General features: G+C 39.6%; 1 protein-coding gene across 5 annotated transcripts in view; it reads left to right on the top strand.

Moving 5' to 3' along the window:
- The window catches only part of LOC145433675 (uncharacterized), a 46893-nt gene that overhangs the window by 32490 nt on the left and 1289 nt on the right, over window positions 1-13114 (top strand). For 2 of the 5 annotated variants that reach the window (XR_013913167.1, XR_013913164.1), the window contains exons 21-31: window positions 233-388; window positions 3120-3302; window positions 4729-4806; window positions 5843-5947; window positions 6742-6912; window positions 7039-7176; window positions 7323-7425; window positions 8109-8180; window positions 8536-8601; window positions 9921-9998; window positions 12570-12940. Coding sequence is in view for 1 of the 5 variants with exons in the window: in XM_080310847.1 (XP_080166973.1) it covers window positions 233-388; window positions 3120-3302; window positions 4729-4806; window positions 5843-5947; window positions 6742-6912; window positions 7039-7176; window positions 7323-7425; window positions 8109-8180; window positions 8536-8601; window positions 9921-9998; window positions 12570-12628 (1209 nt within the window). In the remaining 4 variants the exon portion in view is untranslated. Of the gene's footprint in view, window positions 1-232; window positions 389-3119; window positions 3303-4728; window positions 4807-5842; window positions 5948-6741; window positions 6913-7038; window positions 7177-7322; window positions 7426-8108; window positions 8181-8535; window positions 8602-9920; window positions 9999-12569; window positions 12954-13114 lie in introns of those variants that run through there. The other 3 variants (XR_013913171.1, XM_080310847.1, XR_013913172.1) reach the window with 3 other exon arrangements.

The following is a 13114-nucleotide window of genomic DNA, read 5'->3' as shown; positions in this document are numbered from 1 at the left end:
GTTTGGAATTAGCACATTCGCGTTCACAGAGAACCTTTCAAAAAGGTTCGCGTTCACACGAACCTGAACCTTTCAGGGGTTCGCACCATCCCTAGTAGGGAGATACATGCAATTTTGAGATCAGATCCGTGGACACGTCGTTTGAACATGTTGAAGTAGCGCTGTCAATGCTAGCGCCCAGTTCCACCTGCTTGAGTTCATGAGCTATCAACGAATATGGAATATTTTCCAGATATCATCGCTGCAAGTACCAGCCATATTTGACGCTGAACTCTTCCAAGGTTACGATAAGCTGCTACTTAGTGGCCATATTGGAGAGATGGTATATCAAGGTGTACAGCAAGATGATTTCGAATTCAGAACTGGGAGATGTTCTGGCGAACACAATGTAAGGCTTAAAATTTATTGGGATTTTTGAATCTTTAAAGTCCTTGAGGCCTAGATCTTCAATATAGTTGGAAGATACATTTATATCCGATATCAAAGTTAAGTCCTGTTTGCAAAAAATATCATAAAGTGATATTGTGGATGGGTGTGACTATAATCAACAAATTTGAATTGGATATTGAGTAATTAGAATTTAGTAATATAGTTTACATATCGAAAAGAAAAAGTTATATTTAAAGCACTCAATAACAACCGCTTCACTGCGCTTTCCGTTGCCGCCACTATACATTTTATATCGAGAAATCAAGATTGTGTTATGTACAATCCTAAATCTTTCAAAGTATATAATAATAATAATTAATGTTGAATTATAAGCGTATGACGTGTCTGTCGTTTGCCTCAGGGTGCAGGGCACATTGGTGCTAATGCTCCACCTGACCATCCGCGTCTCGGTTGTCAATGCCATGCATGCAGGCGATATAAGTCTAACGGTTACGATACGAATTGTGTACATCACTCTTGGTTCGATTACCAGCCCAACATCACAGTTACGCTGCATGCATATGGACAATATTTACTGAACCTTACAGGGGTTGTACTGACGCCGTATATTGAATATTGAATATTCGTGACGTCATTAGTTAAAAAAAACAAACAATAAAAACATGTTTTAATCATGTTTGTTTCAAATTTATTTGTGTTTGAAATGCAACCCTAATTGTAAAGCGCATTATACCTCAGTCCGAAGGACATTGAAGTCCTCACATATCTGAATGCTTATACATGCACATTGCACATTGAACAAACGTAACTTTTACTTCAAACAACGATACGCTCTCTTCGTCAATTATGTTTAATTGGTAAATGATTTGTCACTATCAATATATGACTGTCTATCGTCCTACGCATAGTGTTCGTGATGTTGTGTGATTACGGGCCAAGCTATAGCAGCAATGACCGTGGACGGTCTAAAATATAACAAACGGAAAAGTCAGACATTTCATTCAAATGTTTTTAATACGACGAATATATTTATTTGAAACTGGCAAAGTTAATTTTAGTTTAGTGCTGAATAATTTCACCCCTTACCGTGTCAGCGCCATGCATAAAGTAGTTCGAAGTTAAAATGGAGTTAATGTCAACCAAATTGTTGAAGTATTTAGGTAATTGTATTTCCTATATAAGGTACGCAATGTAATGGAGTACATACCGGGGTTTGTTTGCGAACGCTAACGTCCAAATTTCTGTGTTTCGAACACCGAAGCGAAACGTGAGCCTCACTTTCGCACTAGTGATGATCATCGGAGCGGAGTCGGAGTGGATTTGGAGCGGAGTTTTGCCGATTTTGCGACAGTCGGTGCGGAGTCGGAATTTACTACAGATATTTTTCCGGATAATTTCGGAGTATTGTAACTTCGTGTCTCCGATATCTTCGGATAGCTCTTACCAGAATACACTCTTGATTATGATTACAAACCAAAACACAGACAGTTGACACCTTGCAAAGTTGTAATATATCGCCAAGTGCATCAAAACAGCCATCTGCACTGCAATTGGGGACTGGAGAGTAGACAATACTATGAGGCCAACCCTATTATCACATTAATTATGTAAAACACATTACCAAGTGTACCATGCTTGCCACTGTTTCGGACACTTGACGAGATTCATCGAAGTATCTCGGAGTCTGGAATTGAACTCTTCGGAGTCGGAGGGAGTTTTCCTCAGACACTAAAGTTGTCGGAGAGATTCGGAGTCTCGAAAGCACTGTCCGCTCATCACTGGTTCGCACCATCCCTGTAGTCAGTGTCGGGATGGCACACGTCCTGACTATCATGAAATGATGAAACTTGACTTGGAAAGACTTTTTAATCGTTGAGGTGTAATTAGAGATAGAAAATCATCAAGTATCCCGCTTTTCCCAAGATTCTGAGCCCCTCAGTCCTACTGGAAAGTAACACATGATGCGTATGTTCGCCTCACATCCTGTTATTTCGGTATTTCAGCTCTTGATAATTCAGATTTAGCATTCAGAATACGAATTTGGTATCTAACTGCGAACTGCTAACATTTCCGCGAAGCCGGAACATCTTTGAGTAAGATTCGATGAATAAAAACTTACAATGAATCACTACTCCAATAGGCGGAAATAAATGAAATTTAACAGAATCAGTAAATAAACTATGCAATGCATCCACAAAGATCATGGTCATTTTACCGAATTCCACTTAGGATTACGCGCAATCTCGGTTGTAAACAATGTTTTGAGTCATTTGATCACGGCTATACTTGCTGATTACTCGCAAGAGTGGAATCGCGAATGTTATTCGCGTAGAGTAGCCTAGTGGCGGTATCTTATGCATATGGTCACGGCTACTGCTGCTTTACTGCAGTGAACCATCAATGAAAGTCAATGTTCACCAGAAAAATAAACCTTCTGGTGTTTGAACCCACAGTATAGTTACCACGTTTTCACTGCATGCTAATCATTTATTATGACATCCATTCAAATAATATTTGGCCAAAATACCTTATGAAAAGACAGGAACTCTATATATCTCCCTGCCGTTTGATTAGTAGCTCGTCTTGAAATGGATCACTCTTATAAGGATAGTCGTTTTATCTTGATCATATCGTGGTTACTGTGATGTCGTTCATACTAATCAGGATAATGATTCAAGTCCCCGTCCTTCCGGAGTCAGAGGAATAGCATTATTGATGTGGAATTTCAGGAAGGATTATACGCCAAGATCGACTGCATCACGGTGGCAGCTTTGAAAAGCGTCTTGGATACCCTTGCGGTATTTTGTCCGAAAGTGGTTGAAGTTGAGCAATGTCAAATCGAAGCTAGCCGGGATGACGTTCGTGAAAAGCTTAGCGGAATGACGGACGAATATATGCACAAAGTATTGATGGTAAGTGAGATTTACAATATTCTCTCCTAAAAATATGACTTAGGCTACATATAGCAGTACGAAATTAGCAGGACAACTTCATTATTGGAGCTACAATGACAAGAAATACAGCCAAGACGACATTTTCCAGCTATATCGAACTGTAATGTCATGTTTGGCTATTTTAGGTGGAATATTTCATTTAGTTTACCAGCTGGGTTGTTATAGCCAATGTCCAATCCTGTACTCTGTCTGCGCGGTTTCGAGAAGCTACATTTGCAGCGGGATCTGAGGTGACGAGTCCAGATACACCTCCAACACATATAGTACAATGGTTGAATCAGTGCATAGTATGCACTGATTCACACTGCATACATGATAAAGAAACATTTCAATATAATCCTAATAAAGACGCAGCCAAGAATGAGTCGAAGCTATAAAAAATTGTGGCGGTCTTATGATAGGGCTAGTGAATTCACATGGGAATTCAAGACACTACTATATTGACCAGTAGTATCAGCATACCACTGGCGTGACAAAATTTGCGGAATACTTATTCCCTAATAACGGCCGATTCTATGTATATTTTATACCGGTGTAGGAACCACTGAGGTATCATCGACTCGACAAGTATAGTCCCACGCTAGATACATGAAACTTTCACCCCTATATATGCAGATTTACAGTACATTGTACATCTATTGATCTTAGTCTCTGCCGCTAATTGTGTAAAACTTTTTATATTCAACATTTACCTTGAATTAATGATCACTGGATGTAACTTAAGCCCAAACTGCTCTGGTTTGTGCTATATCGCACCATACTAACGTTGATTGCGATAGTCCGGTTAAGTACGCATGAATAATGATTTATCTTAATTAATCGGGGCTGGATGGAGAGTCACTGTAGGTTTTAGCTAAGCCAACCTAAAAGTGAGGTAATTATCGGAACTTCGCAAAACTTTCCTGGTAAAAATGTTCCGTTGTTAGGAATAAAGTATGAACTCAGCACCATTCGCGTTGATTTCACAAAATTGAATATTCAAAGGAATCTGATCAGCATATAGAATTGAAAACATTGTTATGCAGTCATTGCACCGATTCCGTTCTGTAGCCTACTTAATTTTCAACAGTAGCAGAAGCGTACGAGTAATTAATATAACTCAAATTGACATATTTTTTGTGGAAAAACTATGAGAAAATATGTAAAAGCTTTGGCGGGGATGCTCTTCCCACTCATCGAATCAAATGAAATAGTAGGCTACCCTATCATGTGATGAATAATTCCTGCTAATGTAGAACGAGGTGGTGACAATCCTTTTCGATATTCATGGAAACCATAAATGTGAATCCACGGGAGAAACTTTATATGCGGGTATTCAACATCCATTTCCACAAGAATAAACTCCGAACAAGTATTTCGCCTGAAATATTCATGTGTGTTCCAGGACGCGACTCTGGCTGCAATAAGGAAGAAAACAACAGAACAAATCGACGCGCTCCATGATATCACACTGCGATACAAGGTCAGCTAATGAAGGGACTGACATAATTGTAATTACCATTTCCGTTTTTTTAAATTTAAATCAGTGTTGCGATCAAGACACTAACTTCGAGTCACAACCCATAACGAGTTATTGCATATTTTGTCTCGAGTCAAGTCACGTCACATGATTTTTTAAGTGACTGGAAGTCAATTTGAGTCAAGTCACCAGTCAAATCACAAAGGCATGTCGGGTTCTCGAAGCACGAGGCATGATTCTAGTGATTGCTTTTGGCAAGATGATTGAAGTACAGATTGAGTCGCTGTTAATTCTGAATCAAGAATCATCGAACATCGACTTAATTATGTCTTCAGCGAGACGTTGAATTGCTCACATATACGTAGGTACGTATACGTAACTGCCAACCAAATAGATGTTAGAATAGTCACCTAAACTTCCATGCGATACAATTTAAGACTTCACATATTGTTGACAAGTAATATAAATGAAAAACTATATACCCTCGATTTAAAATATACTATACGTACGTTGAAGTGAGCACTTAGCAGTCTATGGAACATAATTACACTGCTATCGATAGATTACTAGTCTACGACAAGGTAAGTTCTAATCACTTCGTTTACGGTCAATTTATTTTTGACATACCGCAGGCAGCTCTGTAATACCTGCTGCGCAATCTTTGAGTGACTGGTTGCCAACACAGGTCATATCATCTTGTGGCTTAGTCGACACCGATTACTTAATGACTCGAAATTGACTCGAAAATTTTGCTTCGAGTCACGGGTAAATCCACATTTTTGAAATGCCGAGTGAAGTCAAGTCAAGTCATCTGAAAAAGTTGACTCTAGTCTGAATCGAGTCAATTAATGAGTCGAGTCGACTCAACAATGATTACAATTAGAATAATAAACATAGCCGTAAATGAGGTTATTTATATCGCCGAAACAGCATTGTAGTAATCCTCCGAATCTATTAGCTGAGTTACCAATCCTTGTGGACTGAATTCCTATGTTACTCCACATCTGTAACAACAACAAATGCGCAATAACGAATGCAGGATCTTCGAATAGAGGCATTGGCTGTTCATGGGACACGAGAAGATATTGAAACAATCGCAACCGATCTAATGACGGGAAATGATGACTCGAACTACTTGTCGCAGGTATAGCTTGAGAGTGCTTAGTCATAATGTAGGGACAATATACTTCTTCGCAGTGGTGGCCCTACGAACGGGGGGGGGGCTGGGCGAGACTTACCGGGGGCCCCTATAAGCATCTAACCGTAACTGCTGAGGGCCTCCGCCCCCCAGACCCCCCTTTCGCATCTCCTAATATTATCTCTCTTTAACCGCGGTGAGGTTCGGGCAGGTGCTGGACTCGGCCATGTCGATTATTGCATGTGTGAAAGGATAGAATACATCAAAACTAATCAATTCTACCACATGCACAGACGTGATAATTATCGGGATACGGAACTTTCCTAACAAATGCAGAAATTTCATGATGATTGACACATCTGTACGGAATTATATTCTTGCTTGGTGCACGGATTTCCATGTTCTTTCGTTATAATCCTTTAAAAAAGCGCATCATCCAAATAGGGGGGGGGGGGGATTCGACCAGGGGGCCCCGGGCGACCGCCCACCTCGCCCACCCCAAAAGCCACCACTGCTTCATCGGCTACCCAGACCAATATGTTTGCGAGGCATTGCTAAAATCGGGAAGTTTATGAAAGCAAATGATCCGCTGTAGCGAACTATTTTCAAATGCCGAGGAAATATACGAATGGTATGGGCCTACTTTCAACGCCATCAGTTTAGCCTAGCAGCCTACGCGGGTTTCATACGCAAGAATAAGCAGCGGGACCATCAGGCATCATTCAAGCTACGATGAAGATGCTTCGAATAGCCAATGTGGATGTAATAAAATTCAATATTCAATTCTCATCTCGTTGCAGGTCAGCAATGTGGCGCTTGATATTCTGGCGCTGGAGAACCATCCATTGATAGCAAAAGTTCTAAATTCCGGAGTTGGGTTGGAGGCTAACTGCTTGTTAATCAACGAACCGGAAGAGGCTCTTAGACATTGGACAAAGACGATGAATGTTATCAGCAACAATCATTTCAAGGTATTACAATCTATAGTTCGATAATTGGTTAACTTCGTGACATGTAGCCAACAGAATACTGCTTTATTACCAGAGTTTTTACGTGAAATATGATAGAGGAATATTGAAATCCCAAATGCCTGACAGGTTTCTTCCATAAAAACCAAGCATACGCTGGATTATGTCCTCCAGATTATTAGCGAGATATCACCGATTGTAGAACCCAAGACTATTGTAGCCGAAGATGCTAAACTTATGATCGTGGACAATCCCGGTAATGAAAAGGTGAGCTTAACATTGTTGCATTGTGAACCGAATTATTTTATATGCTATAGTAGTATTATTTACATTGTTGATATCGGCTATCTGAACTTTGCGCTCTTCTACGTTGAAATGGGAACTAATGGTTTCCTGCAACGCGCCCTTTTCAGAAGCAACTCGTAGTTGTAAAAGGGAATGTCAAATCAGACTCAATCCGAGCACTTTCCGGATCACTTCAGATGACCGCGACCACAACGAGAGTTTACGAGAATGGTGCGAAAATATACCCTTTTCCTATATAATTACATCTAGGTGTAGCCGTAAAAGTAAGTTTTGTCTATAAGTGCATTTATAGAACAAAATCAAATCTATCAGCCTGTAACAAATACCAGCCTCCACAGCGAAACGAGAATTTAAAGGAGCACTGTGCTCTAAAAGATAAGATGTGTTCTTAGAATAAGGATAAATTTGGGAAAAGATGTTGGTAACAGCCATTTTAATCAGAAAGCCGCCGTATAGTTAGCAGCTAAATGAATATTGCATTGTAGGCCTACTCTTGGAGTCCTGCAGATTATATATTCCGTGTCATCGCTTCCTGCCCACCTTAACTGTCCCAAGCGTCTACAGATAATCTTGATTTGGTATTAGTCGGATGAACGTCTTAGGGTGGAGCATGAGCTAGAGCATGAACCAGGGCAGGTTGCTTCCAGTGGTATGTGTTTATTTACCAGTTTACTTTGAATAAAGAATATACTGTTAATGCTGAAAGCGAAATCGAACACTAGGGCTACGACTATCCCATAAATGCGCGAATCAATTCAAATTAATGGCATCGGGCATAACGGTTCTTTATGAAAATTCTGTCATCCATTCTGTCATTTGAACAGGGATATAATACACTTATACAGTTTATATGTGTTCAACATTGACAAAACATATATTTCCTGATATTCCAGAACAATATATCGAAACCTCATACCTTCCGCCATCTCGCCCAACCCGTCCAAGAAGAGTTCAGCGGCGTAGCGGTAAGAATACAGCTTATAGCAGGACTATTACTTAAACTTAAACTTGCTGTGTTGTTGGATAATTTTGATGTGATGGCCTAATAACATTGATATTCCAGAACTTGAAATTTATATATTAGCTGAGAAGTTATTTGATAGTGGAGTAGCTTCTCTCAACCCAAAAGTCGTGTTCGAGTTTACCGGAACTCTGCGGCATCATAATAGATTTGATAACTAATTGATTTCCGATAATAATGTGTAATCAATGCATCGATTACATTGCGCATGGTATTCGCGATGCTGTTTGTAAATAAGAAGTCTTGCGGATATGTTTAATATATAAAATACCATAAATATCCATATCCGTATTAAACAGGGCTCAATTACAAAAACCGCCGTCGTCCTCTTCCATCTCTTCCAACAGAATCCCCACGGAGCAGCGGTAAGAATATATTGTGTATGAAATGCGCTTTGGCAATGATATTCATAGAACTTGGAGATTTCGTATGTTTTTCCGTATTGGATTAAACGTGAATCTGCCGTTCTCCACGGTGACGAACTAATTCTCTGAAACGGCCATTAGGCCAATCAACTGGAGAAAAGACAATTCTGAAAGTAAACCCCGTAATCCCCGGCAATGCACATAGTTAGAAAGTTAACATGTTGAAAGCATTTGTTCCCCATAAGACCACTGTCTCTGGTAGCATGCAGCATATAGCATACAACGTGAAAGAAGTCGACACAAAGGCGAGAATGTCGCCGAAGAGTGCTTGACTAAAACCTGAATTTTCATACCCTGTTTAATGGTCAATGCCCTGTTCTACAGCCTTAATGCTGTATTGTTACCTGGGTTCTTCTGATACTCTTTAAATCCTTACCTTAATCCAATCGAAGTTACAATATGGCGTCCTCTGTTGGGGTCTGCCAGTAAAACTGCTCTTGAGCTACTCCAGAAACTACAACATAAGGTACTCGGTATCGCGGCTGGGCCACGAAGGGGCCTGGTTGTCCATCCTACAAGTCGCTGCTGAAGAGATTTGGTGTCCTAAACATAAATGATATGCGGAAAACTAGAAATCGTCAACTCATTGTATCAGTTCCACTTCGGTCATTGCCCGAATATTTCGATCACTTCTTTACATCGAAATCAAAAGCGCAACCTACAACACACGCGCGTCCACGTCGTCCAAACATCATATGATCGACCGGAAAAACCATCGCTCTATAAAATGTGCCGGATCTGACGCGTGGAACAGTATATTGCCGGCTATCCGACAGTCAACGAACATTGTACACATTCAAGTCGAAATACAAGCAATTTCTAGTAAATGAATACTATAGTCCGTCCTCAAGATTACCGGACCACGACCGGACATATAGAGCTTGCCATCGGTGATATGCTACCTCATTTTAATCGTTTGCTTTTCTATATTATCTTCTTTTACTTTTCATTCAGTATGTATGCCTCCTCATTACATCGGCCCTAGGGGATGGTGGGTGTCTGATTTCAACGACTACTCCAAGTCGTTTCCGCATCTTCCTATCTTTTCAATGTATATCGCAATTTTCATGGTGTATTGAACTGAAAAAAATTGCTTATAAAATCTACGAATTAACAAAACGACTCCAGAAACTACACTCCTTCTAGCAAGATTCGCAAACATTGTGCATAGATTTTAGAAATAAAATATCAACATCGTTCTGGCTGAATCTATTCTACCTGCTTAGAATATAATGGTATTTACAATTTTCATTGTAAAGTATCAGAAGACCTGTACGAAGATATGCATTCGCCATCTTCCACATATCCCACACCGAGAGAATTTCAACGTACATACGGTGAGCATTTAGGTTTAAGTCAGGCATTTTATAATTTATAGTACAGTCCATCCAAATAGTTGGTAACACCTGTATAAATGATAATATAATAGATTTGCTTTCACAAACCATAGTAGCTAACCTCCATGGGCCGGTGTCATCCGGTGTTGGGATCAAGTCACTACCTTCGAGTCTCGAATCATCTCGAGTCATTCCACATTTTGACTTGAGTCAAGTCAAGTCAATCGATTTTCGAAGTTGACTCGACTCGAGTCAAGTCAAGTCACTCGTTTTTTGGAGGTGACTCGAGTCAAGTCGAGTCAAGTCAAGTCAAGTCAAGTCAAGTCATGTCACGAGTCAAGTAGCAATTCAAGTCAAATTGAATTTTCGAAGTATGAGTGATGATTCAAAGTCATTACATTTTGCTAGCTGTGTGAATGACAGATTGATTATTGATATATCTTGAATCAATTACCGAGTATTACGTGCAAAAAGGCGTTGTATCTCTCACACACGCTTCGGGCTGCTGATAAAATACGTGAGCCAAAATAGAGGATCGAATACGAAGCGCCAAGAAGTTGAAACAAATTGAAATGGTACATTACACTACCCATCCACACATCCTTGAGATTATAAACGCATAAACTATATTCGTTCGACTCAAATCATACGGAGGATTGGCTAAGGTAGGCACTTCGCGATGTAAGCACTGAGCCGTCTAACACACAGAGATACGTTGCTATTAAATTATTCTACAGCTAGTACATAAACGTAAGCTGTGATCATTTCGTTTTCGGTCAATTTATTTGTGATGTAGCAATGGAGGATAAGTGAAAAGTAAAATCAGTGAATGACTGATTGCTCTCACAAGTCACACCGGCGTATCGCGAACAATCCGGAAATAAACAAGATGCAGCGATTTAATCGACACCGTTTACTAGATGACTTGAAATTGAGTCAATCCACATTTCTGAAGCGCCGAGTCAAGTCAAGTCAATCATTTTTGCAAAGTGACTCGATTCAAGTCAAGTCATGCAAAAAAGTTTGCTCAAGTCTGACTCGAGTCAAGTCATGACTCGTGTCATCCCAACACTGGTGTTATCATCATACAACGACGTAAGTATATGCTCTCAAGCGATAAATCGTCCTAAACAAACAAAAGTACAGGTAGGCCCTAATAGTCACTGCAAATATCACACATTGTAATTTACCATCTCGCTTATGCACGAAAGGCCGCAAGTCGGCTTTCGAGGGTAACTTGGTAAGGCACGAAATAGCGCGTTTTCTCAAACTGTGCGGAATAATTCACGACGAACTACACCGGTTTTTGGAACACGTCGATTAGAATTTGATTTTTTATGTTCGCAAACGCGACCTAATTACGTGAAGTTGACGAAGTAAATGCAAACAAAGGATATTTATTGATTTACTGTTGGGCATGATACACGGATTTTAGCCTACAGAATATACGGATAGCAATTCAATGTAGCGAAAAGTAGCCATATGCATTTTGTTCAGTTCTGCGAATTCGGTTCTTGAGATGTCAAACCACTTCTTCACTACGTGATTCATGGGGGGGGGGGGGTAACGCACATATATGAATCACTCGTTCATTTGTGTGCCTTGGAGTCCACTTCTATCAAAATTTGCCAACCAAGCATGTGCCTTCAGAAGGAGTTCATGTACCATCTAAAATAGTAAATTGAGCTTAAGCGCTCTCTCCGCCCCGATTTTTCGAAATTCCATGACGTTGACGTCATATTTTCTGATACGATTGTTCATATACAATGTTCTTTCCAATTTTCCACTAGTTGCTGACGATTACCCCTGGCGAGTGTGAGCCGAAAATATATGTGTTCGTTTCAATGTGAATATACTATTCAATTGTAATTTGAGCAAAGTAATACATGTAGCTGTGACAACTTCATTTTGGTCGTTTGTAATACGTAGGGAAAGTTTTCGAGATCAACGTTTGGTTATAGCTTTCATAACCGAAAAAGGTGTTACAGTGAATCGGTGGCATTGCCTCCCATTAATCCGTGATGGAATCGAGATGATGCCGTTTCTATGATATGTGGAATTCATAAACGATATGGCATTTTGAGAGTAAACAAATATTTATTTGGTCATGTCTCAGATCGCGATTACGTAAAAACACATCCGCAGGTTTTTGCACTTGGTTCACCGATTAGAAAAAAAAACAGAGAAACGATTGAAATAGCCATTTACAGTCTAAATGTTTGCAAACATGACACTATTCATCATTCCAAGCTGGAATGTGATTGAGTGTTATAGAACACGACGCAACCTGAGATGAAATAGTTTAGTATCCAATCAAAATGCAAATTTGGTCGAGTAAAATACTTTTCGGCGGCCATGCTTATAAATAAACATGATGAGTCAACACACATATAATATATTTGAAATTATCTCTGCAGTAGCAAAAATAATTAAAATAATTTCTGACTATACTGGAAATTTGGCGGCTGTGCTGTGATTCAGTTGGAAATTGTGAAATTCTTGAAAATATATTTACCGAAATCATCCCAAATCAATATGGTTCTGACTAAAAGTTATATTTTAAACCTGCAGGTAGCGAATCATCAGAAGAAGTGTACGATGAAGTGGACGACCATATATATTGCAATTGAAGTCAAATATACGGATTATTGTTTTTCTTATCTGTCAGTCGATATAATTTCACAAATACAGCGACAAGCGGCCCAGCGACCAACGTTTTCGGCCGCTCGCATTTCGACAGTTATAATCCTCATGATGTGATCAACACAGTTGCAAATCCTTATTTATTTACAATACTCTTTGTGATGATATTTGTGGTGACAAAAGGGAAATCCAGTCAAGTCGCTGACTTCCGAATTACTGTTTTCAATGAAAATAACAGAATTTGATTCGTGATTCGTCCAATGTAGATCTATTCTTTCATGGTCAATGTGAGATCGAATGTAAATAACAGTATCCCCATAGAGTCCTATTTGGTGTCGACAATGCAAATCTCACGCCTCAGTGAAATTGATTCACGTCACAATTTCCATTTGGCTACAGGCAATTTGACGGTCATTTTTGACCAGCTTGTCGAGCATTAGATTTTGGTAAAACGGGTGTCAACCGAAAGCTGA

The sequence above is a fragment of the Botryllus schlosseri genome, chromosome 1 (assembly GCF_051294905.1).
Source record: "Botryllus schlosseri isolate E-star chromosome 1, Bs_hap1, whole genome shotgun sequence".
Taxonomy (NCBI): Eukaryota; Metazoa; Chordata; class Ascidiacea; order Stolidobranchia; family Styelidae; genus Botryllus; species Botryllus schlosseri.
Note: the sequence above shows the minus strand (reverse complement) of the source record. Positions and strands in the feature narration are given on the sequence as shown.